At 39.4% G+C, this 27,980-nt stretch overlaps 1 protein-coding gene across 1 annotated transcript; it reads right to left on the reverse strand.

Annotated features, from left to right (window-relative positions):
• LOC122982319 (NLR family CARD domain-containing protein 3-like) lies at positions 1-27,623 on the reverse strand. Its single transcript, XM_044351507.1, has 7 exons — positions 27,599-27,623; positions 14,984-15,161; positions 12,988-14,895; positions 11,048-11,221; positions 6,520-6,693; positions 2,016-2,189; positions 1-1,024 (listed from the first exon to the last, which is right to left on the reverse strand). The coding sequence occupies exons 1-7, from the start codon at positions 27,621-27,623 to the stop codon at positions 1,012-1,014; spliced, it is 2,646 nt and encodes an 881-aa protein (XP_044207442.1). The 3' UTR covers positions 1-1,011.
• Positions 27,624-27,980: the final 357 nt, after the last annotated feature.

Below are 27,980 nucleotides of genomic sequence, written 5' to 3' on the forward strand. Positions count from 1 at the left end.
TTAATATTTTACCTTAACAATGGATCAAAAGATGACAAGTATGTGAGAGGAGTCGTTCATAATGACAAACTTACAGTTGATTTTCACCTGAATTATCTTTTATTTAGTTCAGGTTTCGGCAATAACTCTATCAGTTTGACAGATATAATATTACACTAATAACAATGATACTTGAGTTTGCAGTCTATACTTTTGACTACCTTTTTTCTTGTTACTTTTTGTCAAACAACACAAAATTATTAAACTTTTCTGATATTAACTGTGAGAAAAATCCAAACAAATCAGTTAAGAAACCTCAGTGAAGCTTTGATGCAATCCTCACTTTCTAGAGGTTTTATCATCTTGTTTCTGTGTTATAAATGATTGCTTATCTATTAAACTATGAGTGAAAAGTCTAGATTTATCTAGCATTTTGGTGGTAATAACCAGAACTTTAGAGAGGTAACTTTATACATGCAGGCTGGATGCTGCTTTTTAATGTCAACTTCCCCAACTGTTTATAGAGATATATTGTGGAAATGTACTACAATTCTACATTATTCCACAGAGTGAAGCTGAAAGCAATGAAGTTTTTAAAACAGGTCATTTAATTTACTGTAAATTAAGATATATGTTGTCATAAACCAAACTTATCTACAGAATCACTTTGGTTTTAGATGATCTGAATGGATCAAAAAAAGAAAGAGATTTGGAGGATGGAGGAGTGTCTGTGTCTATCAGATCCAGAGGAACACAGAGGGATAATTGTGGACTTAACTTTGTATCTGACAGCAGAGCTGTTCTCAGATCAGTTCAGACTGCAGCATTGAGAGTCATCTCCACTTCCTCTGATTCCTGTCAGTCACTGCTGGATGAAGCTCTCCTCTCCACTCTACCTCCCAGTAACATGGCCCAGTCAGAGCCTCTCTACACACAGCAGCTGCTGCTGCTTCAGCCTCTCTGGATCATCAGGATACAGCTGATCTTCTCACAACACACAGTTCTGGATGTTCACTCACACTCTTACAGAGATCACCACTTCCAGCTGATGAGAGAAGAAGAAATAACAGAGGTCACAAATCAGTGTTTAGTGAGACTCATTTCATCCGTCAGTCAGTGATGCAGCACATCCAGGATAAAGAGCAGCAGGGACTTCAGTCCTGTTCAGACCAGAGGTGGAACTGCTGTGCAGCATAGCCAGCTTCCTTTAGCAGGTAGCCAGTTCTCATGTTAATGTGTTGGAGTGAACACACTGAGCTCCAAGCTCACAGACCTGCAAAGGATTTTGGCATCAAGTCTGTTTACTCTGCAGATTTCACTGAAGTACACAGAAAAAAATTCTGCTCATGAACACATGAATACTGAGTCATGAACACATACTGATGGATTTACTGTTGATACATGTGAACTGTTATAAAAGTTTAAAAGCTACAGAGTTTCTGTGGGATTTGAAGATCTTTCCTGCTGTTAAATCATCACATGAAAATCAGTCAGAGCTCTCAGCTAAACATCTGTGATTCCTGGACTTCAGCAGAGTTTCTGGTCTGTATAAAGACCACATGGTTACTAAACATAATGATGGCTCTGTGAAATCAGAGCCAGTGATTTGCAGGCTTCAGTCAGACTGATCTTAGAGCTCTGACAAAGATGAACTGATCAATTCTTTAGTGTTGAAATGAGAGATCAAACACCTCATATCAGATTTGATGGTACAACAGTTTGATGACGAGGACCACTGTCTCTATCTAAACCAGCTTTATTTCCCGCAGACATGAACACAATAACACTTGCCCTCAGATCAACTCAAACACATGATCACAACAAGCTTCTGGCTGATCTGATTGGCTGACTGTTCTCTCTCTCTCTCTGTCTTTCTGTCCAATCCTGAAGCCTGTCACCATTGTCCTCTCACAGCTTCACTGAGGAAAGCAGCCAGGTTGGAGGTTTGAGGTTCACCAGGAAATACTGGATATTTGCTTTGATACTGTGTTTAATACAATACTGCTGAAACCAGCACAGACTGACTCTCTACTGACCTCAGAATCTCCAGTCTACATTGTGGACTCTCCTTAAGATCAGACAGCAGCTTCATGTCTGAATCCTGCAGATTGTTGTCAATCAGCTCCAGCTCTCTCAGATGAGAGGGGTTGGACTTCAGAGCTGAGGCCAGAGAAGCACAGCTGATCTCTGACAACCTGCAGTCCCTCAATCTGAATAGAATAGAGGACAATGTTCCTGCTTGAAATCATTCAATTTTTCATAATCTGCTCAGAGCTGAAGAAGTTTAGAATGTAGAAGTTTAGAAAATGGAAACTCTGAACACCTGAACCCAACAGGATGCAGGTTAAGATACAAACAATGAAAAAGAGCTCTCATTAATATTAATGACAACATGCTGCTACTTCAATAAAGACAACTCTGCAGCCCCACCAGTGACGCCATCTATACAATATCATGTTTGCAGCAAAAATGCAAAAAGACTAAAACATGTCACATTTATATTTTTTCAAATCTACATGTGCAAAACAGCTGAGCAAAAATAATAAAAGACCTGCATCACTTGCAAGGGCTTCATCATTATGCACATTTAAAAAGCATAAATCCCAAGTACAATACTGCTGAAACCAGCATGGACTGACTCTCTACTGACCTCAGAGTCTCCAGGCTACATTGTGGACTCTCCAGAAAATCACACAGCAGCTTCACTCCTGAATCCTGCAGCTTGTTGAGACTCAGCTGCAGCTCTCTCAGATGGGAGGGGTTGGACTTCAGAGCTGAGGCCAGAGAAGCACAGCTGATCTCTGACAACCTGCAGTCCCTCAATCTGAATAAAGAATACATGATGTCACTTTAGAAGAAAATGTTCCTGCATGAAATCATTCAATGTTTCATAATCTGTTCAGAGCTGAAGACAGTTTAGAATGTTGCATTTGTGTTAAACACAAACAGTGAAAAAGAGCTCTCATTAATATTAATGACAACTTCCTGCTTCTTCAACAAAGATGTATTGACTTCACCTCTTAAACTTTGCAGTTCCACCACTGACTCCATGTATACAAACTCATATTATGCAGCCAACCACAAGTAAAAAACCAACAGAAATTTATTTCAGATTCTACTCAACAACCAAAAGTTAACAAAGATACCAAATATGTCAGGATAAATTTTGGGAAAATAGGAAAATAGGCTTTAACATTAAGGTACTCATTGTGATTCAGCATAATATCAGCTTTATGTCTGCAGTTTAGTGTCACCACAACTTTCACATCATATTAATCTCAGCAAAGAGGTAAAAAATGGTGTCTGACCCTAGAGTCTTCAGTCTACAGTGTGGACACTCCAGAAAATCACACAGCAGCTTCACTCCTGAATCCTGCAACTTGTTTCCTCTCAGCTGCAGCTCTCTCAGATGGGAGGGGTTGGACTTCAAAGCTGAGGCCAGAGAAGCACAGCTGATCTCTGACAAAATGCAGAGACTCAATCTGAATAAAGAATAAATGATGCCACTTCAGAAGACAAAGTTCATGCTTGAAATCATTTGATCATGTTTCATAATCTGTTCAAAGCTGAGGGTTTAGAATGTAGAAATTTAGAAAATTGACACTCCAAACACCTGAACCTGAGAGGATGCAGGTTAAAACCTGTTAAATACAAGCAGTGAAAAAGAGCTCTCATCAGTATTAATAACAACATGCTGCTACTTCAGCAAAGATGTAGTGACTTCACCTCTTAAACTCTGCAGCTCCATCAGTGACTCCATCTATACAAACTCATGTTGTGCAGTCAAACACAAGTAAAAATGCAATACGACTAAAACATGACATCTATATTTTTCACAGTCTACATATGCAAAACAGTTGAGCAAGAAAAATAAAAGACCTGCATCACTTGCAAGGGCTTCATCATTATGCACATTTAAAAAAACATAAATGCTATCCCATAAAGCAATATATGGACTGTCAGTATGGGCAGAAATATGTGTCACTAGAAACTGAATTTGACTCATTTATATCTGCATTTGAATCACTCAACTTGAATAATTGCATTACAGAAACTGAATTTGAATCACATAATTTGAATTTCTATTGTTTAACTTGAATAATTGCATTGAAAAACTGAATCTGAATAGTGTAATTTGAAATTGAATTTATTAGTTTGGAACTAAATTATTTAATTAATAATTAATTAATAAGCTTGACACTGAACACTGATGTGTGTCTCGGTAAACTGAAATTGAATTGCAAGAGCTGTATTTGGATTGTGAAAACTGAATGTAGATGTATAAAGAAAATTGAATTTTCAGCAAGGATCAAATACAGTTTCAGAGCAACTGAATTCAATTTCATAATATTACATTCAGTTTCAAATTTATTGGAATACAGTTCCAAATTAATAAATTCAATTTCAAAATATACTGTTTAGATTCTGTTTTTAATGCAATTATTCAAGTTAAACAATAGAAATTCAAATTATGTGATTCAAATTCAGTTTCTGTAATGCAATTATTCAAGTTGAGTGTTTCAAATGCAAATATAAATGATTCCAATTTAGTTTCTAGTGACACATATTTCTGCCCATATGTCAGTACATGCTCATTCAACTCTATCACTTTGAGCACAAACAGCAGAAACTGAAAGTCTGCTCCTTACTTAATCTGCTGTGTTTGTATTTGTGTTAACAAGACATTAGTCTGATACCTGTAGACAGCTGCCGGCTGGCGTTAGCTCCCCAGCAGGTAGAGACAGACTGAATGTAGTAAATTCTGCACACTGTTCATTCCACATCCAGAGTTTCACATCTTGCAGTCAGAGATAACATCTCGTTAAGAAACACAAACCGAGCACTCAAACCAGTGTGTGGAGTCTTTCCTCTTGTAGATGTGATCTCTAGATCCCCTACGAGATGGCCAGAGTCGGTAGACCACCCTGAGTCACGACAGTCCCATAAACTGTGTCGCATCCACAGACTGAAACTAATCACATCACGGTTTACGGGACTCTCGTGACTCAAGGCAGCTAATATAGCAGCTAGCAACAGCATTACTTTTTAGCTTAAAATAAGATTTTTGTGCGTGTCGTAATACCTCGATTTCCACAAAGTCGACATTTTACACATCATGCTGCTCTAACTGAACCATTTACAAAAAGTTACCACTGCATACATGCAACACAGTGCACATGTACACGTTTACTGAGAAAAGGCACAAATGTAAAGATTAATCTCTGGATTTCAGGAATTGTTTATTGATCATTCAAATAAGAATCGCAATTAATCGGAAAATCTATTAATCTATTAAATATTTGGATGTGCATGACAGATGACAAGTCAGTCTCACGGCAGTTTGTAAAATAGTCAAGAAATTTAATTTATCGATTCGTGTACTTGGACAAGATTTTTCCATTTTTTTCTTGACAGTCAGCAGGACTTTCAAAGTTTCATGTCTGCAGCCTGTTTTTTTCTGTCAGTTGAGACTTGGGAGCACAGAAGCTGTATTGTTTTTTCTCATTTGATATTAATTTTTTAAATTATAAATGCTACATCACTGAACATTTAATCACAAGATTTTATCCTTTATTTTAATTGTACCAGTCCAGTGGGCAGACCGGAGAAGACGCACTGCGTTTTTATTGTCCAGCCCTAAAGTTTAGAAGATGGAAGCTCCAAACACCTGAACCCAACAGGATGCAGGTTAAAAACTGTCAAATACAAAAGACAAAAAACAGAGTTTAAGAGGTTCAGAGTGAATTATCCAATGTAGGATTTTTTTGTTATATGAAGGTTTTAAATGTGCACCTCAACATTGCTCTGACACAGTCAATGGACTAAACCACTGAAGAAGAAAATAGACTTTTCCATTAGGCTGCATTCACACCAAATCAGGCAGTGCGGCGAAAACGCCAGTCGTCCCATTCACTTGAATGGGGGTAGTGCAGCTCGGCTGCAGCCGTTTTGGCCGCTGTGGCGCCGCACTGGACTGTGGCCGGAAAGTTGAGCCAGAGTCAACTTTTGGAGAAACACAACCCGACGTCACTGCGGCTGAAGGCTGCGGTGGCCAATCACAGCAGGAGATCAGACTGACAAGAGTTGTAAACACTGTCATGAGGGTGGACAAAGATGTTACTAGGATGAGGGGAGGGCATTTTTCTTCGCTTGATAACGTTAGTAAAGTTAGACTTTGCTGTCAGCTTCCCGACACATTTTAAAAAAGACGAGAGAAAGAGAGAGAGAAAGCAGCTATGGTCGAGTGAATGAAGAGAGGGAGCGCTGGCAGCGAGAAAGCCAGTGAATCAGATCAATAAAACATTATTCTCTGATTGTTTCACAGCAGTTACATTGTAGAGCACAAATAAACACGCCCACAAACCCACACACCTCTGGTCGACCCTGCGGCTGAACGCCGCACCGCCTGATTTGGTGTGAATGCAGCCTTAAGATACTCAGTGTGGATCAGCATAATATCAGATTTAAATCTGCAGTTTAGTGTCACCACAACTTTTATATCATATTAATCTCAGCATAGAAGTTAAAGCGGTGTCTGACCTCAGAGTCTCCAGTCTACAGTGTGGACTCTCCAGAAAATCAGACAGTTGCTTCACTCCTGAATCCTGCAGCTTATTGTTACTCAGATCCAGCATTCTCAGATGGGAGGGGTTGGACTTCAGAGCTGAGGCCAGAGAAGAACAGCTGACTTCTGACAACCTGCAGCACCAGAGTCTGAATAAAGAATACATGACATACCCGACCACTTAAATCAATTAAATCCAAAGTAAACAAAAGAAGAGTCATTCATAAAAATCAAATAAAAAATTAAACCACTACTGCAATAGCACAACAAAATAAGAGAATTAAATGTGGACTCTTGAACATTAGATCTCTGTCATCTAACGCCGTATTAGTAAACGATTTAATCTCAGATCATCATATTGATTTATTTTGTCTTACTGAAACTTGGCTGTGTCATGAAGAATATGTCAGCCTAAATGAATCCACTCCCCCCAGTCATATTAATACTCACATTCCTCGAGATACTGGCAGACGAGGTAGATTTGCAGCCATTTTCAACTCAAGCCTAATCATCAACCCTAGACCTAAATTTAATTATAACTCATTCAAAAGCCTTGTTCTTAATATCTATCACCCAACGTGGAAAACTTTACAGCCAGTTCCATTTGTTATAATGTACCATCCTGCTGGTCTGTACTCTGAATTCCTATCTGAATTCTGAGTTTTTATCAAACTTAGTCCTTAGTACAGATAAAGTAATTATAGTAGGTGATTTTAATATTCATGTGGACGTTGATAATGATAGTCTCAGCACTGCGTTTATCTCATTATTAGACTCAATTGGCTTCTCTCAGTGTGTAAATAATCCCACTCACTGTCTTAACCACACCCTCGACCTTGTTCTGACTTATGGGATTGAAATTGAACATTTAATAATTTTTCCACAAATTCCTATTTTATCAGATCATTTTTTAATAACTTTTGAATTCCTATAACTGGATTACACACCATTAGACAAAAATGTCTTCACTAGATGTAGCTAAATTTTAGGAAGCAATTCCATCAGTACTGAATTCAATGCCATGTCTCAATACTACAGAGGACTCTTATGTTAACTTTAGTCCCTCCCAAATTGATAATCTTGTTGATAGTGCTGCAGGCTCATTACGAATAACACTTAACTCTATCGCCCCCTTAAAAAGGAAGATAATAAAACATAAGAGGTTAGCTCCATGGTATAACTCCCAAACCCGCAAATTAAAGTAAACATCGCAAAAATTGGAAAGGATTTGGCGTTCCACCAAAGTGGAAGAATCTCGCTTAGTCTGGCAAGATTAGTCTTAAAACATGTAGGAAGACAGAAGTAGTAATGACTTTATGAGCTTCTTTAATGATAAAATTCTAACTATTAGAGGCAAAATTCATCACCTCCTGCCCTCAACAGGCACCAATTTCTCCCCAAACACAGGCATCTTAGAAACAGCTGTAAATCCTGACATATATTTGGACTGTTTTTCTTGAATTGACTGTTCTGAACTAACTTCAATGATTTGTTCAGCTAAAGCATCAAACTGGTTGCTTAACGAAGCCTTACCCTTAGTCAGCACTTCTTTACTAGATATGATCAATCTGTCTTTAGTAACAGGCTATGTACCACAGTCCTTTAAAGTAGCTGTAATTAAACCTCTTCTTAAGAAACCTACTCTTGATTCAGGCATTTTAGCCAATTATAGACCTATAGATTTAGAGTGCATCATAGCACAGAGACAGCACTGGTGAAAGTCACAAATGACCTCCTAACTGCATCGGACAAAGGATTTGTCTCCATACTTGTCCTGCTAGATCTTAGTGCCGCAATCGACACAACTGACCATCACATCCTTTTGCAGAGACTGGAACATTTAATTGGCATTAAAGGAACTGCATTAAGCTGGTTTCAGTCCTATTTATCACACCGACTTCAGTTTGTACATGTTAATGATGAATCCTCCATGATGGCAAAAGTTAGACACGGAGTTCCACAAGGTTCTGTACTTTCCTTTAGGAAATACTCCATAAATTTTCATTGTTATGCAGATGATACCCAATTATATTTATCAATGAAGCCTGATGAAACCAATCAGTTAAATTAACTCCAAGCATGCCTTAAGGACATAAAGACCTGGATGACCTCCAATTTTCTACTACTAAACTCAGATAAAACTGAAGTTATTGTGCTTGGCCCTAAACACCTTAGAAACACATTATCTAATGATATAGCTACTCTGGATGGCATTACCCTGGCCTCCAGCACCACCATAAGGAATCTGTGAGTTATCTTTGATAAGGATATGTCCTTTAACTCCCACATAAATCAAATTTCAAAGACTGCCTTTTTTCACTTACGTAATATCGCAAAAATCAGGCACATCTTGTCCCAAAAAGATGCAGAAACACTAGTCCACACATTTGTTACTTCTAGGCTGGATTATTGCAATTCCTTACTATCAGGCTGTCCTAACAAGTCTCTAAAGACTCTCCAGCTGGTCCAAAATGCAGCTGCATGTGCACTGACTAAAACTAGAGAGATCACATTTCTCCCATTTTAGCTTTGCTACATTGGCTTCCTGTAAAATCTAGTATAGAATTTAAAATCCTTCTCCTAACTTACAAAGCCCTTAATGGTCAGGCCCCATCATATCTTGAAGAGCTCATAGTACCGTATTATCCCACTAGAACACTGCGCTCCCAGAATGCAGGCTTACTGGTGGTTCATACAGTATTTAAAAGTAGAATGGGAGGCAGAGCCGTCAGCTATCAGGCTCCCCTCTTGTGGAACCATCTTCCAGATTTGGTCAGGGGTGCAGACACCCTCTCTATGTTTAAGAGTAGGCTTAAAACTTTCCTTTTTGATAAAGCTTATAGTTTGGGCAGACCAGGCTCACCTTGGATCAGCCCTTAGTTATGTTGCTATAGGCTTAGACTGGTGGGGGACTTCCCATGATGCACTGAGCTCCACTCTCCTCCTCCCCCTCTCCACCTGTATGCATTCATATAACATCAATGCATGTCACTAAGTTTGCTTCTTCCCTGGAGTTTTTTGTGCTTTCTCATCAAGCAGGAAACCCTGGGTTGCAGGCCAAGCCTTCGCAGTCCTGTTGGCATCCTTCCCTTGCTATTGCTACTGTTATTGCTGCTATTATTGTTATTGTTATGATTGTTGTTATTCTGTCTATTATTCTTCTCTGTCTGCAGTCTTTTATCCTGCATGTGCTCACATTTAAAAAGTCAATACATGACAGAGAAATCAGAGTTCTCAAGGAGAAATCTACTTTTATGAAACCAGGTTTCTCTAATCCCTGACCCTGATTACAGAAACCATGTCATTTGTTGTGTGGATAAAAGTACATTTATAATCCAAACAGATGTGTTCAGGTTTTAAATGTGTCGTTCAACATTGCTGTCATAATCAATTAGTTTTCCTTAACATGAGTAGAGTGATTGTAATTGTGTTATTGTGGATCATCATAATGTCAGCCTTCTACAGATATCATCCAAATGTCACCAGAACATTCAGACACCTATTCATGTCAACACTGATTCATAAAAATATTTTAAACACCTGCATTGATCTCTCTGTATCCCGCTGTGTGTGTGTGTGTGTGTGTGTGTGTGTGTGTGTGTGTGTGTGCGTGTGTGTGTATATATATATATGTGTACTAAAGGATTAAGCCAAAAAAAATTACCTTCATTACGTAAAATTGAACTAAGAGTGGACATTTTCTACAGTTTCTTTAGGAATCATCTTTTATAACTACAGACTAAACTTTGTACAGTAAAAACATTTAAGTGTCGGGAAAAAATCATGAATGTAAGTCATGTATGTACATAAATTAGGTTCAGTTGTTAAACATGAAGATCAACAATAGTAACAAACAGTCAGTGAACTGACCCCAGAGTCTCCAGTCTACAGTGTGGACTCTCCAGAAAATCACACAGCAGCTTCACTCCTGAATCCTGCAGCTTGTTGTCACTCAGATCCAGCTCTCTCAGAAAGGAAGGGCCAGATGTCAGAGCTGAGGCCAGAGAAGCACAGCTGATCTCTGACAAACTACAGCGAATCAATCTGAATAAAGAGTAAATGATGTAGTTAAAAATCCATTTATAATCCAATCAGATGTGTTCAGGTTTTAAATGTGTAGTTCAACATTACTATGTCCTAATCAATGAGCTTCTCCCTAAAATGAGTAGTGACTTTGTCCTTGTGTTATTGTGGATCATCGTAATGTCAGCCTTCCACAGACATCATCTAAATGTTACCACAACATTCAGACACATATTCATGTCAACAGTGCTTCATTAAAAATACTTTATATACCTGTATTCTCTGTATACAGATGTGACTATTTATGTGTCATCTGATGTGTCATCTTTTATTACTACAGACTAAAATTTGTACGGAAAAAAATTATAATATGGAATAAAGAAATTGAACTTCATGGATATAAGTTATGGATGTACATAAATTAGATTCAGCTGTTAAACATTAAGATCAACAATAGTAACAGACAGTCACTGAACTAACCTCAGAGTCTCCAGTCTACAGTGTGGACTCTCCAGTCCAGCAAACAGTAGCTTCACTCCTAAACCCTGTAGCTTGTTTTCAGTCATGTCCAGTTCTCTCAGATGGGAGGGGTTGGACTTCAGAGCTGAGGCCACAACTTCACAGTGAGTCTCTGAGAGTCCACAGCCAGAGAGTCTGTCAAGACACATATATTACAACATATGTTACCATGAAAGAGGATACTTTATATTTACTTCATGCATTTGATTCCAAAACAGTTTGCCATTCACTATTTTGATGAACATTTACTCTTCATATCAGTGGTTCAGCTAATCTTTTTTATTAAAGATTTTTTTTTTACTGGGGCATTTTATTCCTTTAATGGAATGCGACAGTTGAGAGATAAGAGGGAAAAAAGGAGAGAGAGAGAAAAAGGGAATGACATGCATCACCAGAATAAAACCGCAAACACTGCTATTATATGGCAGCACCCCCAGTTTAGCTAATCGTATCTCACTTGAATGAAACAATAATTCCTATCACTCTCTCTCATGCCTGCAGATTTTTAATCTTTGTTTTGCTTTAATCTTGCAGATGAAGGGAAAGAAAATTGAGTTACATTGAGACTTCCATAATGTGCACAGTCTGTCTTTCTGATCTGATCCCATGTCTGTCTCCACAAAGTTGAGCATGAGGCCACCTTGATTAGAAAACCACTATTTTTAATTTTACTCCAGGATATTTTTACTCAGTTCAACTCAGTAAACAATTACAGTTGAGAAAGTCGGGTTCACATCCCTAAGTGGGAATATCAAACACAAATTAAACAAATGGCTTGACAATATTAGACCTGTACATAATAAATATTATATAATTAAATACCAGAGTAGCTATTTTAAATTGTGTGACTATTTCACGAACTGTTGTGAGACTGGGTCGGATGACTTCATGATGTTAAGTGGCAACATTCTTCTCTGAGAATCTGAAAAACTGATTCAGCACACAAACACAGTTAACAAACCAATAAGGTTGAATTATTCTTAACATGATGTCATCAGAAAGATTTTATCAGGGTATTAGGGTATTAAATATATAACATTGACCTTTAATGTGTATAAGATCTATTTAAACTGTCTGAATTCTACCATTCTGCTCATATATACTCATCAAACCACTGTGCATTTCCTGCTACTAAACATCTAAGAGTTTCTTTCTGTGATGAACAGAATATAAGAATACAAATTTGAATTCATGAGAAATAAAAGGTACCATTGCTCAGTTCAACACATTCAGGGGTTTTATCTCATATGACCAGTAGTTTATGGAAGCTAATGTTGGTAAATGTTAGCAAACTTAAGATATTGTTGTATAACTGACATTACTGAATCAGTTTGCTGACTTGCTGATCCCCTGTGCTCACTATGAAATGGCTCAGAAACCATAATGAAAGTAATTCTCTCTGACTTCAGAAATCGCCTTTGGAAAATGACACATCTTATTTTAAACTCTTAATCATACAGTGGTAAAAACAGTGTTTGTCTGATATTATTTTCAGAACCATACGCATGTAATCATAACTTAACTGCTGCAGCAACAAAACCTCAACCACAACTCTAAAGTCCATTATTTGTTTTACCAGGTTTGAATGACACCTCCATCACCCAAAGGAAGATAAATAGAAGAGAAAACTGTAAAATCCAATCATTACTAGAAATAAATACAATAACTGTGTTCATTAACTTAACAGCTATAAACACAACCAACTGAAAAATCAACATTATTTGCACTCACAACATTTGAAACAGCTCAAGTACTGAGACTGAATATAACTGACATATTATTTTGGCTATACACAAGTAGAGCACTATTTTAACAATAATAAGAATTTTATATTATTTATATTTGAAGAACTAAACTACTAATCTACACTGATTTATAATGCTAATCACATCAGGACTTACTGAGCCTTTCTGCAGTTCCTCACAGCTGGGATCAGCCTCCGTCGTCCCTCCTCTGATGTATTGTACTCTCTCAGGTGAAACTCATCCAGAACCTCCTCTGACATCTGCAGCATGTAGGCCAGAGCTGAGCAATGGATCTCAGAGAGTTTCCTCTTAGATCTGTTCTTTGACTTCAGGAACTCTTGGATCTCCTGATGTACTGAGCGGTCATTCATCTCAATCAGACAGTGGAAGATGTTGATGCTTCTGTCAGGAGAGATTCTGTGGGCATTCATCTCCTTCAGGTTGTTGATGGCTCTCTGGATGATTTCTGGACTGTTTTCTGTCCAACACAGCAGGCCTCCCAAGAGTTTCTGGTTGGCTTTCAGAGAGAGACCATGAAGGAAGCGAATAAACAGGTCCAGGTGGCCATTTTTACTCTTGAGAGATTTCTCCATGGCTCTCCTCAGGAAGTTATCCAGAGATGGGTCACAGCTATCATTGTTTCTGAAATACGAAATCCTCTTGAGGAAAGACTCTGATTTTGATTCCCTGTGTTTGTAGTCTTCTCTCAAGAAGTCCTTCAGTACCTCTGTGTTTCTGTCGGTGTAACAGTGGTACATGTAGAATGCAGCCAGAAACTCCTGAACGCTCAGATGAACAAAGCAGTATACTGTTTTCTGGAAGATCACACTGTCTCTTCTGAAGATCTCTGTACAAACTCCTGATAACATTGAGGCCTCTGTGACATCGAGACCACACTGGTCCAGGTCTTCTTGGTAGAACATGATGTTTCCTTTCTCCAGTTGTTCAAATGCCAGCTGCCCCAGCTTCAGAAGAACTTCCTTGTCAGCCTCCGTCAGCTCCTGTGGACTCGTCTCATGTCCCTCATCATACTTGTGCTTCTTCCTCTTTGTCTGAACCAGCAGGAAGTGTGAGTACATGTCAGTCAGGGTCTTGGGCAGCTCTCCTCTCTTGTCTGTAGTCAACATGTGCTCCAGAACTTTAGCAGTGATCCAGCAGAACACGGGGATGTGACACATGATGTGGAGGCTCCTGGATGTCTTGATGTGTGAGATGATTCTGCTGGACAGTTCTTCATCACTGAATTTCCTCCTGAAGTACTCCTCCTTCTGGGCGTCAGTGAAGCCTCGTACTTCTGTTACCCTGTCAACACATGTCAGAGGGATCTGATTGGCTGCTGCAGGTCGTGAAGTTATCCAGATGAGAGCCAAGGGAAGCAGATTCCCCTCAATGAGGTTTGTCAACAGCACATTGACTGATGACTTCTGTGTGACATCAGACACAACCTTCCTGTTCTTGAAATCCAGTGAAAGTCTGCTTTCATCCAGGCCATCAAAGATGAACATTACTTTACAGACAGCGAACTTCTCTGCTGTGACCTTCTGTAATGTTGGATGGAAAACATGGATCAGCATGAGGAGACTGTACTGCTCATCTTTGATCAAATTCAGCTCCCTGAATGAAAGCAGAATCACCAGACTGATGTCTTGGTTTTTCGAGCCCTCTGCCCAGTCCAGAGTGAACTTCTGCACTGAGAAGGTTTTTCCAATGCCAGCGACACCGTTCGTCAGAACAACTCTGATGTGTTTCTGTTGCTCAGGTAAGACTTTAAAGATGTCGTGGCACTTGATTAGAGTGTCATGGAGGGTCTCCATCTTGGAAGCTTTTTCAAGCTGCCTCACCTCATGTTGGGTATTAATGTCTTCACTCTGTCCCTCTGTGATGTAGAGCTCAGTGTAGATCCTGTTGAGGAGGGTTTCACTTCCTGCTTCATCAGTTCCTTCAGTCACAAATCCACATCTCCTCCTCAGACTAATCTTATGTTCATTTAAAACCTCCTGCAGATCACTATCTGCTGAAAGTGAGGAAAAAATAAATAAATAAAAAGAAAAATGTCTCACGTATCTTAATTTTCAGTACGATAGAGGACATAAATTCTTGTCCTGTTTTCAGAGATGATGACATCAGCAGGTGGATCTTCAGTCTTACTTACAGTGCTGGTCTGATTGTCTGTCTGCAGTCCAGGTCTTGTTCTGGATCTTTCTCCACACTGGGGACAGGAGGAGTCTCGTGATGAAGCAGACTGGTCCCAGTATGAGGTGATACATTGTCTGCAGAACCAGTGTCCACAGTTGGTAGAGATTTTCCTTTCTCTGCATGCAGCTCTTTCCCTACATAAACAGTCCAGAAATGTAATCAAGTATTTAGACAGTTACACATTTTTTTGTTCTTCATGCTTTGGGCCTTAAGCACATTCAATTTGAAATAAAATAATGGATACTACAATTGCGAGGGTTCGTAAGTAATTAGACAGACAAAACAATGTGCCAGCAAAGGCAGAGAAGAAGACTGCAGGCTAGTAAACATGGGTGTAAAGGTTGCAGGATTTAAAATACTAAGTTAAAAATTGGCTTTGCAAATGTTTCATGAGGAGGGAAATGGATTCAACACATTTGTTAGACCACAATGATACGCACAATGCATTTTGTAAGTAAATAAATGTGAACATGGCTTTTGTTTGTTTTGAGAAACTCCACAGGGGCCCTTTAATCTACTATGAGCCATTAAAAAAGGAAAAAAAAAAAAAAATCTATAAAATGATAATAATAATTTCCAGTGCCATACCATAAACATAGGCTGGTCACTCTTCATAGACACACAGCTGGATATCAGAGACTCTGCTCCGTCCTCCTCTTCCTCCAGATCATTCATCTTCTGGAGTCTGAGAGGTAAACCAGTAACACTGGAGATACACACACATTCACAGTATAATAAACCCAGTCCTGCCTCTCAACTTAGAAGCGTCTTATTAGTTTACATTACTTTAACTACAACAATGTGTGTTTTCTATCCATCACAAAGATTGACTGGTTTAAGTCCAACAAACAGACTTTAGATAAAAATCTGTGTTGTTCTTAACTGTGACTACTTTCTATTTTGACTGGGTCCACCCAAAAAAAAAAACACTCGCAAGTGAGCAGGGGAAAGTTTTGCGTGCAGGAGAGCAATGATAGGAGTTGTGTGCTTGGGGATAACAGTGATGCACTCTTTCGTATTCTGCGTGTGCTCAAAACATAGTTTTCTCCTCACAGGCTAAACAGTGCTGTCAAAGCGCTCGCAATAATAATATGCGTGCATGGCTATTTAAGTTGCACACAAGACTCCTCTACATTGGTGCGTTTGAATCTCATCTCACATCAGGTGCCACTTTATATTTAGATGACCTGCTGCAGAAGATCTTCAGAATCTCATTAATATCTGATGGAAATGTTTGTAGTAGAGTGTAGGTTGTCAGTCAGTGGTGTTTGTTTTTAAATAACATTTCAAAATTGAATCATCTTCAGGTCAGTTTACAGTAGAAACAGTCTCTTACTTTGTGCCCGAGGGTCCAGGTTCATTACTGAAGTATGGAGGATCATTTTTAGACCGGTCACTCTTCATAGACACACAGCTGGATATCAGAGACTCTGCTCCGTCCTCCTCTTCCTCCAAATCATTCATCTTCTGGAGTCTGACAGGTAAACCAGTAACACTTGGGACACACACACACACAGTATAATAAAGCCAGTCCTGCCACTCAACTTAGTAGCTTCTTATTAGTTTACATTACTTTAGCTACAACCATGTGTGTTTTCCAGCCATCACCAAGATAAACTTTGACTCTGGTTTAAGTCCAACAAACAGACTTCAGATAAACATCTGTGTGGTTCTTAACTGTGATTTCTCTCTATTTTGACCGCACCACTGTGCCACATCAAGAAGTGAACCAGCCTCACTGCCAGGGATGCAAGAGGTTTGATTGCCAACAGATCACAGTGGAAGAGATTGGTCACCGCGGCTCTGACAGAGTACGGCACATGATGATGCAATATCTTTGCCTACACTGACATTTTACCAAAATAAATATAAAAATAAATACAGGACCTAAGTTAAAAAACAAATGACCAGTGTTTTATCAAATTAATTTCAACAATGGTAGAAACAAAGGACAGAGCTTAGACAAACACATTCAAGTACATTACTCTGTGTAAGATTTTGCATACATTCAAGTCAAGTCTGTTTTATTTATATAGCGCCAAATCACAACAGAAGTTATTTCAGAGCACTTTTCATATAGAACTTGTCTATGTGGTGTGTTCAGCTATGCAGGATGGCAGACCTGCTCAACCAACTATATTTAGGAATACAATGGTGAGAGGGTCTACCCACTTACTGCCAAAAAGAAAAACCACTTGCAAGTGAGCAGGGGAAAGTTTTGCGAGCGAAATGACATTTCAACATTGAATCATCTTCAGGTTTACAGTAGAAACAGTCTCTTACTTTGTGTCTGAGGGTCCAGGTTCATTACTGAAGTATGGAGGATCATTTTTAGACTGGTCACTCTTCATAGACACACAGCTGGATATCAGAGACTCTGCTCCGTCCTCCTCTTCCTCCAAATCATTCATTTTCTGGAGTCTGAGAGGTAAACCAGAAACACTGGAGACACACACATACATAGTATAATAACCCCAGTCCTTTCTCTCAACTTAGTAGCTTCTTATTAGTTTACATTACTTTAACTACAACCATGTGTGTTTTCTAGCCATCACAAAGATAAACTTTGACTCTGGTTTAAATCCAACAAACAGACTTCAGCATCTTGTGTTGTTACACAAGATGCTACAACCATGTGTGTTTTCCAGCCATCACCAAGATAAACTTTGACTCTGGTTTAAGTCCAACAAACAGACTTCAGATAAACATCTATGTTGTTCTTAACTGTGACTTCTCTCTATTTTGACCGTACTAGTGTGCCACGTTACATCGCTGTGAGGACGCAGAAACCAGCAAAAGAAAAAAGGAAATAATGTTTCAAAACGTCAACACTGTGATCTCATATTTTTCACAGTTTAATAAACTAAGCAATTAATCCGAAAAATAATCAGCAGATTGATCAATAATGACAGTAATCATCATTTGCAGCCCTGATATTAACACTCACCCTGCCTCAGACTGGGACTGTTTTCCTCCTTCTGCTCTGTTGACTTTAAAATGGAGTCTGAATAGACTGAACTTTCACCGTTACGCCCTACCTGTTTGCTCACCCGCCGTCTTTACTGGAAGTCATATGTGTGTGTATGTGTGTTTCTGTGTGTGTGTGTGTGTGTGCATGCTTGTGTGTGAGAAAAGATAAATGTTCTTTTAGTCACTCAGCTTAACGTGTGAGCAGAGATTTCTGAAAAGTTTTCTGACTGTTCACTGGCTGTTAGGTACAAACACAGACACAAGGTTTTCCAGTAAACATGTGTTCTTGTGTCAACAGATGAAGTCAAACAGATAAATCTGTGCCTACAGTCCACAGGAAGAGTAAAGTAGACCCTCAGTTTAGGTTTATATTCTGACACCAGTTTACATTATTTACGATTCATTTCAGAGAAATCCTCTTTTGTCCTCGGATGCCGTTGTTATCGAGGTGAAGCCAGATGTGCGAATCAGAGTGTAAAGAATTCATTGCTGAATAAAGACCATGTCACCATGGTTACTGACTTCACTCAAAGTGACCCAGAAAGTAAAAGCGAACTGATTTTATCTTTAGATTGTAAAATCAGTTTTCTCAACATTGTAATCTTTAGCTTCTCTGTTAGCGGCACACGTGACTGAATTTTAAGCCGTGTGATTGGCTGTTTCATGCTGAAATGCACCTTGGGAGTCATAGTTAACTTCTATCCCAAAATCTTTCTGTCCACAGCCTTGTAGCTTCAACTTTTTACTAAAGAACCAGATGTTTTCTAACACAGTTGTTCATCTTTTGTTCTGATGATTCAACAAGAAGAGTTTCATGTTGATCTGAACTGTAGAAGAGAGACCTGAGAGTCACTAACACTGTTTATGAGAGAAATGAACAGGGTTTTTACTTTTGGAACCAAGGGCGTCTGAAATATCTCCTCCCATTTCACAGCTCTTTTACATTGTTGTGCATTTTCTTTATGGTTCACAAACTGCTGTGAACCTGGGCCCAACCCATGTGTGACCATAACCCTCCACCCCCAACACTCTACCAGCCAACATGTATCTTCTACATAAAGTCCCTGGACATGGAGCTCTGCCCTCCAGCTGCAGGTTTGACACCTTTCCTTTGTTTTCACAGATGATCATCACTTTTCCTGTGACCTTTGCTCTTACTCTGTAATTGATGTGACTACAAAGGTAGCAAAGTGCAAAATACTGAAAAAAGTAAATGTAATTTATCACTTCCACTGTGTGAAGTGGTAGCCCTGTATTACACTGTGGGAATCGTAGTCGCCAAATCCACTTATTATAAGCAACTTTGGGCTTATTTTTCTGTAAAGTCGCTTACAGATATTGGTATTCGTGGCTTGTGTTTTTTTGGGCTTATTTCTAAAGTATGGTTGTTTATTTGGGCTGGCTCCCTGTATTCTCATGAGACCTAGCCCATTGATACTGACACATGTATCTCCTTTTACTCTGACCTACTCTATCAATCCCTGCTATATTGTAAGAACATCCTGGGATTTCCAGTGATGTCATTTCATAGGCTGGGATGCTGGAAACCTCCTCTTCCTTTTCATCCAGAATGGACAGCATAGCTGCAAGCATATTTTATGGAAAGAGGAGAGGTAAGTCAAATATAGTTTATCTGTTGTTTTACTTACTTTACTGCGATAATCATACATGTTTTTTGTTTATTAACATGTCAGGAATTACACATTTAGTTCTGAAAGGAGTTAAATTATTTGTGTTTTGAAAAAATAGCCCATTTATTATTAATATGCATATTAATCCACTTAATCACTCAGCATTGTTGTAGGAAACAGAAATGAAGCAGAGAGGATTCTTTACTGGATAGTTGAGGGAGATTCAGATTTGGAGCTGTCAGATGATGAGAGATGAGGATGAGTTTGAACTTGGGATGGAAGAAGGTGGTGAAGAAGAGGATGAGGAAGATGCAGGAGGCTCAGATGAGCAGACAAATACAGACACATGGACAGACAGGGACAATCAGGAAAGAACTTCCTGTGGTAAGTAAATTAACACTTTGAACACATGTGTGAACTGAAGTCTGTAAGATAAACATAAAGAAGGTCAAACATGTTTCTGTAGTAAGTTTACTAAATCTTCATCTCTGATGCACAAAAAATCAAATCACTTTGATAAACCATGTTGTACATGTGTTAAACTGAGATTGAAGGTGAGAACAGAGAAACTTTCCTCCTTCAGCAGATGAATGTGAGAACAAACTTTGAACAAACATCATTCTGCACAGAGAGGAAGAACAACATCCAACTGAATGAACAAGTTTCTGAGTGGAGGGACTTTAATTTTCTGTATCTTCTGTATTTCTGTTTTATTTTTAGGTGTATTTTTAAGTGTCACAGTGTCGTGTCAGCAGACTGGTTCAGACCTGAACAGCAGAGGGCAGCACACACACACACATACACATACACACACACACACACATACACAAACACACACGCACACAAACATTGTAAACCTCATCAGTTTTAGACCTGTTACTGTTTGTGGTGTGTCTCTGTTGTGACGTGTGTGTGTGGTTCATGCTCAACTCTGTGTGTGTCTCTAATGTGTGTCTCTATCAGCAGCAGAGCTCAGCAGTTTATGACAATCTTTATCACCATCATCATCATTATCAGTCAGACGGAAGGCTGGAAGTCTAAAAAAAACTCTTGTGAATTAGGGCTGCAACTAACTTTCAAAAGTTTGGCCTTCAGCTAAAAGATCGAAATAAACAAATGATTTTGATTAGTTTATAAAACATCACAAAACAGTGAAAAATGTCCATCCCAGTTTCCCAGACTCTGAGGTGGCTTCAAATGTCTTTTTGTCTGACCAACAGTCCAAAAGTTATTTAGACAGTTTACTATCATGTGAACTCAAGAAACAGAGAAGTCTCACATTTGAGAACCTGGAACCAGTCAGTTGTTGACGTTCTTGCTTGAAAAATCACTGAAACGATTCATCAATTTTTGAAATAGTTGCTGATTAATTTTCTCTCAATCAACTAATCAAGACAAGAAACAAAAGTCTTCATTTCACACTAGAGAGACACACTTTAAATATAGAGCACAGAATAATGTAATGGTCAATCCATTTTTTGAGTTAATAAATTATGTACAGTCACTTTCTTACAGTTGATTCTGGTCCCAGTCTGTATTGTTCACTGTAATTCTGTCCTCTGTGAGTGTGTTGTTGTTCTCACCTGTCAAAACATTTGAATTCTGATGTGGTCAGACAGCACGTCATAAGAACCAGTTCTGAGAGAGAAAAATGTAGTTCAAAAGTATGAAAGTAAAAGCAGTGGCTATATATTATTATATATGGCATCATTAGATTATTAATACTGAAGCATAAGTGTTAGAGCAGCATGTTACTGTTGTAGCTGCTGGAGGTGGAGCTAGTTTCAACTACTTTATATACAGTTGGACCATAAATCAGCATAATAAACCAGCTGTCAGCAGGTGTCCTGACTACTTGCAGGAAACAGAAAGGTTGTTTTCCTTCTGGAACCAGGGGCATCTGAAATATCTCCTCCCATTTCACAGCTCTATTGCATTGTTGTGCATTTTCTGTATGGTTCACAAACTGCTGTGAACCTGGGCCCAACCCATGTGTGACCACAACCCTCCACCCCCCGACACTCCACCAGCCAACATGTATCTTCTACAGAAAGTCCCTGGACATGGAGCTCTGCCCTCCAGCTGCAGGTTTGACACCTTTCTTTGTTCCGCTCTCACAGTTGATCATGATTTTTTCAGCGACCGTTGCTCTTACTCTGTAATTGATGTGACTTCAAGGTAGCAAAGTGTAAAGTGCTGAAAAAAAAATCAATGTAAATCATCACTTCTACCCACTATCAATCACTGTGTGGGAACCCTGTATTTCACTGTGGAAATACAAGTTTCAGAAGTTGAGCTTGAGACTAAGGCCCATGGATGTGTAAAAAGAACTGGATACAGGAAGAGCGCCATAACGGCCAAACCGTGTATAACGACGAAAGTCACTAGTGCACTTGCTCTGTGGGCCTCACAGATGCGGAAGCAATGCGGAAGAAGTTTAACGTTTTTTAGTGTCCTTCGCCTCTGTTTCATAGAAATGAACGGGGCTCCACCTCTGACGCTGCATCCAGTTCTCTTTATACATCCATGCTGAGGCCTTCAACCGTGAAGACCTCCAAAATGACCACCAGAGGAATGTCCTGTTACATCACACCAGCAGCTCTTTTATCATGCAGGGTTTGTGTTTTGGGCAGATAATTAATAGTTTAATAGAAGAGAAGAGCGAGTCTGGAGCTAAGCGTTCTCAGCGACTCAAAAGTAGACAGACAAAAAAAGAAGTGAAGAACCTGAAAGGAGGAAGAAGCCGGTCATCTGGTCATTTGGCCGTGACGTGATCGCACTGATAAAAACTCCATCTCTCCGTACATCCATCCCCTCTTCAGACCCTCCCTCCGCTTTTTCTCTCTCGGTGCTGCTTGTCAACAAGTGGGTAAAACTTTTCTTTCACAGTGTGAAGTGTGTGTGTGTGTCTGTGTGTGTGTGTGTGTGTGTGTGTGTGTGTGTATAACTACTTTTATACCAATCAACAAAGAAGCAGGCCTCAATGTTTCCTGTCCTCAGTACAAGGTGGTCCCACCAGTGTGTGTGTTTGTTCCAAAATGAGAGTCAACCTAGCTCTCCATCGAAACCCCATACTCGTTGTCATGACAACAGTATCCCCCCTCCTCCCCCTCCATCCTTCCCTCATCAGTTTTCCCACAGAACAAAACTAACATTGTGCTCCTGGCTGTGTGTGTGCGTGTGTGCGTGTGTGTGTGTGTGTGTGTGTGTGTGTGTGTGTGTGTGTGAGAGACATTCAGGTCAGATTAGTTTGTGTTCATTGAGCTTGTGTTCAGAGACACACACTCACAAACACACACTCACAAACACACACTTGTTGCTGTTCATGCACTCACCCCTTCCTGCTGAAGAGATGGCTAAAGTTGAACACACACACACACACACACACACAGAGTTTTTAGACAAGTAGTGCTTCATAATGGAGTTCACACGGTGAGTGAGAGGCTCTGTGAGACTTTCACACACATACAGTGTTTCTTTCATTTTCCCACCTGACTGTTAGGCTATTTTTACGTTAAAGGAATAGTTCAACATTTTGTGAAACTCCTTATTCTCTTTTGTCTGAGAGAAGGCAAATTTAGTGCAAAGTTTAACCTAAAGTTTGACGTCATTAAAAGAGCGACAGTCAAAGCTCAACAATGGAAAACCATGTGGAAACGTGATGGAAAAATGTCATTTCTGTCAGTTTAATGTATTCATTTGAAGAAGGTTACAGTCTCCTCATCGCTCCACACTGATCTGATGTTTTCAGCTCTTCAATTACGTTTAAGTCACGTATGTTATCATTTATTCACTCAGTCTGATTACATTTGTTTTTATCCACACAACAACTTTTACTCCTCAGGCAACAGGAAAAATCCTTTTATCAATATTTTGCCTTTTCAGGTTTTTTATGCACAAATTGAAAATGTGAATAAAAACAGTCAGATGGAAACACAACCAGTGAGATGATCAGATGGATATCAACTCATGTCAGTGTGTTCAGCACAGAGCTGGAGTCAGGACGTGGTTAGCCTAGCTTAGCATAGAGACTGGAAGCACTTATGAACACCTCTGAAGCTCACTGATTAACATGATTTATCTTGTTTGTTTAATTTGTAGACAAATCAGAATCCAGATGGGAGGAGCTCTGAGTTGAGTCTGTAGACTCTACTCAGGGCTGAAAAAAGTCTCCTACCACCTCTGCATTTTCTGTAAATTGCTTAATTGACTAATCATTGCAGCTCTAAAGGTCTTTATCAAGGAAATTATAGGAGATTGTAGGGTTAGTGCATCAAAATGCTGTAGTTTACATGGCCTGGTGGATACGTCAGCCAATATTAGCTTACGGCAGATATACTGGTATCGTTGTCAGCTTATATGTAAGAAGAAACTTCTGTACAGAAATACCAAACTAGATTCAAGATGATTTAGAAACAGTGTTGCTGCTACAGAGTTTGTCCACCAGAGAGTAAATTGCCTTTTCAACTGTAAAATGTTCCACTGAGTATGTATCTCAGTCACAAATCCATAAATCTGCAGAAACAAGTAGTGAACACAACAGTGACTTATCATACAGTTGCTTATTTCCACATCCAGCAGTTACAGAGCAACATTATCATTCATTTGGAGTCATGTTTCTGTCCTCCTGGTGAATGTAAGTCCAATATTCACTCTCTGTTTCTGCTCTCTACCAACTCCTGAGGGAAATATCTGGCTCTTTAGTTGCTAAATGCTCCACTATGTTCACCAGCTAGTCCACAGCTAACTGTGTCTGTTTGCTGTTTGGTGCTGAGCAGGTAGTGTGCAGTGGCTTTTTAGAGCTTTTTCTCTGAAAACAGCTGCCTGCTGCGGCTGAAAACGACACTATGAGAGCGCTGTGAGTGAGTCAAAACAGTAAAGTTGCAGCCGGACAGATAAACAATGAGCTGAAACTCACTATAAAGCTCCGTAAAGCCGAGAGGAGCTGCAGAGTCTCTGATAATTCTCTGTAGGTTCATCACTACGAGCCACGACCAACACATTACACACTTTTTAAAACTCCCAAATATCACTATCATCCTCGAAAATCCAGTATCGCTCAGTGATAATCATAGTGCGCAGAGAGAGTAGAGATTTGAGGAAAAAGTGGATCTGATTGTATGAGACATGCACCCACCATAAAGATAGATGTGGGGCTCGAACCTGTGACCTTCCTGTTACATAACTCCAGTCTGCAGTTGGTTCCCATCCAGTCTGTCCCAGAGACGTTCTTGCATGACCAATGGAGGTCTAGTCGCCTGTGTGTGTGTGTGTTGGTGGCTTCATTAAGGAACAGAGGCGGTCTGTTCAGTAGTTTGTATCAGCGGAGCGAACTCTCATCACTACTAATGAGAACAACATCACCAGCCCCTGAAACACTCTGTTCCTCCAACTCTCCATCAATCTCTCTCTGTTCCTCCACCTCTCTGCAGTCCTCTACTCCAGCTTTCTCTTCCTCTGTCCAATTGCCTTTTAAAGGGTTGGTTCACCAAAATGACAAAACTTTTTTTTTCACTTACCTCAATTGGAATCTATGCAATGTAAACTAAAAAAGAAACAGACATAGATGAAATATTGAGTGCAAAAATAAAAATCAAGTATGTGAACCTTTTTGACTTTTGCGGGGTAGCTAGGTGGATGGAGGAACAACGAGCAGGCGTCATTACCGTTTGATAGCTCAACGGAGCCCAGATTTATTCCCTTGCCGCAGCAACAGCTAACCCGAGGTTGATGTGTCCCCAGTAACCAACAAAACAGGGTGGCTAACCCACTGAGTCTTTGAACTTATATTTCTCGTTAGCTAACCCTCCATTAACGTGCCCTGCATCCCTTCTATCCATCCTCAGTCAATCTGGCGTGTAATGTAGCAACTTACACACACAACCCCTTCTCCCCTCCCTAGAACTACTTGTCAGCCAATTACCCACTATGGTGGACACCTCCCTCAATAAAACCACTACGAAACAACACACATAAACAGAAACTTATACCCAGCATTACAATATGAGCTACAAAGTCTTTGACACATATCTCCTATTGACTTAACATGAGTGTTTTTATTTTTAGTAATTCCTAACTTCATCATAGTTCTTTTCTTGGCTGAAACAGACTTCAATTTTGACTTTCTGAGACTAAATTATAGATACATCAGGATCTGATAGGTGTGGTGGTGGATGTGTCCCTCCGTCTAAACACTTAACATGCAAAATGAAATTCTGATACAAAAATGCAAAAAATGAAACTAATTAATATCAGTATACATTTTGCTCAGGATCAGTGCATGTAATCCAAGGGCAAGCTACACTCCTTTGTGTTCAATTTAATTTTCTTTCAACGCAACTGGGTCAGCAGTGGAGTCTCCAAATTGCAACAGTAATGGTGATATTTTGCTTTTTGTGCTTCTTAACAAAAGAGGAAGAAAGTTTTAGGTTCAGCCAATCTTGATGAGGTGATAAAGACATTAAGCACACATCACATCCATTCCCAGTATAATAAGTGCTGGAAATTAACTCACAGATGTTGATGTAACATACCATTAAATCACTTTGAATTAAATCACATAAGACTTCAGCAAAGGTAATTTATTTTATATCAATAAAACATTAGAAATAATAATTTGCATTTTTTAAGAAACCTACTGTAAGTTCTCTTCTCAGCTGTCCGCTGATTCCCAGTCCATGACCTTTGACCCTTCCCAGTTGATGTTGTTACTGCTTTTGATCCGGTGTTCACAGGTCACATAATGACAACTGAACCAACCAGACAATTATGTTCACTCATTAAAGGACTGGTTCACAATTTTTCAAGACTGTCCTAAAACAACAGTCAGGAGCCCAAATGAACATTAAAGCTGTTTTTCTTGCTGTAATCATTCCTCCTGTTCATACTGACCATTAGAAGATCCCCTCAGAATGACCTTACAATGGAAGTGATGGAGGACAAAATCCACAGTCCTCCTTCTGTGCAGAAATGTATTTAAAAGTTTATCTGAAGCTAATATGAAGCTTCAGCGTCCAAATGAGTCAAATCAAGTAGATATCTTTCAACGTTACAGTCTTTTTAGTGCCAAAGTCCCTCTTTTTGTTACTATACTTCCACCACAGCTCAACAGGGAAACACTGTCCGAGGAAACACAAAGAGGGAATTTGATGCTAAAAAGACTGTAAATGTGTCAGATATCCACTTGATATGACTAACTCAGACTGATGAAGCTGAATATAAGATTCACATCAACCTTTAAATGTTTGGACACTCTGTGGATTTTGGCTTCCATCACTTACATTGAAAGCACATTTGAAGGGGATCTTTTAATAGCCAGTATGAACAGAAGGAATGATTACAGCGAGGAAAACCTCTTTCACTGCTCATATGGACACCTGACTGTTGTTTTCAGAAAGACTTGAAAAATTGTGACCTGATCTTTTAAGCCCTTGAGATGTGGTTAAAAAGCTAGCAATTGGACCTTGATTTCAGATTATTTGGTCAGACTTTCATATTTGTCCTAGTAGCCTCTGTGTCTTTCGTCTGTCCCTCTGCAGAAACATCATTTCCTAACTGCCCTTTAAATTTGCAAATCCCCATCTCGGGTTGTCGGGGGTAACCAGGCAAAGACAGGGGGGATGCAGGGACTCTCATTGATTCACACTGAAGAGTTTGAGTTTCTAAATTAACAGAACTCTCTCTCTCTCTCTCTCTCTCGCTCTCTCTCTGTGAGTGTGTGTGTGTGTGTGTGAACACATTTTTTTCTATCCTTATTGGGACCGTTTCTGGTATAAACACTGACCTTATTGGGACCAATAGTCCTCATGGGGACCAAAGTCCAGTCCAAATGCAGTAAAATTTCATTTCTGAGATTCTGGTTAGGGTTAGGCTGTACAAAATGAATGGAGTCAATGCAAAGTCCTAACAAGGATAGCTGCACAGATCTGTGTGTGTGTATGTGTGTGAATGTGTGGGCCCATCTTTCTCACACGTGAATTTGGGCTGGTATCCCATGGTGACGGGACAGTAGTGAGCACATTGATATGCAGAGCGGCAGCTCTACTGAGGGAAAATCCTCCGAGACTGAGCAGGGAAAAAGGATTCTTTATTTAGTTGAATACTACAGAAAAGAAAAAGGCATGAATGAGTTTCTCAATATCTTTTATAAACATGAAACTTCCCATTCTTGCTATTTGCTTTACATCATGTAAGATTAATTTAGTCAAAAATCGTCCTCCTTCTTGGAGTCATAACAGTCAGATGTGAACACACAGACATAAAACACATTAAAATCATTCAGTGTGACTTACACTTCCCGAGTAAATCCTTATCTCCATCATTATGTCCATTGCCAATAAATCTCCACATCAC

The sequence above is a fragment of the Thunnus albacares genome, chromosome 5 (assembly GCF_914725855.1).
Source record: "Thunnus albacares chromosome 5, fThuAlb1.1, whole genome shotgun sequence".
NCBI lineage: Eukaryota > Metazoa > Chordata > Actinopteri > Scombriformes > Scombridae > Thunnus > Thunnus albacares.

Excerpts from the sequence above, each read along its gene's own strand:
- LOC122982319 (XM_044351507.1), bottom strand. The coding sequence starts at position 27,623 with ATGGGATACCAGCCCAAATTCACGT. Across the intron at positions 11,222-12,987 it reads AGGAACTGCAGAAAGGCTCA|ACTCTCTGGCTGTGGACTCT; the intron begins GTAAGTCCTGAT and ends GTGTCTTGACAG. Across the intron at positions 2,190-6,519 it reads TGTAGACTGGAGACTCTGAG|ATTGAGGGACTGCAGGTTGT; the intron begins GTCAGACACCGC and ends TATTCTATTCAG.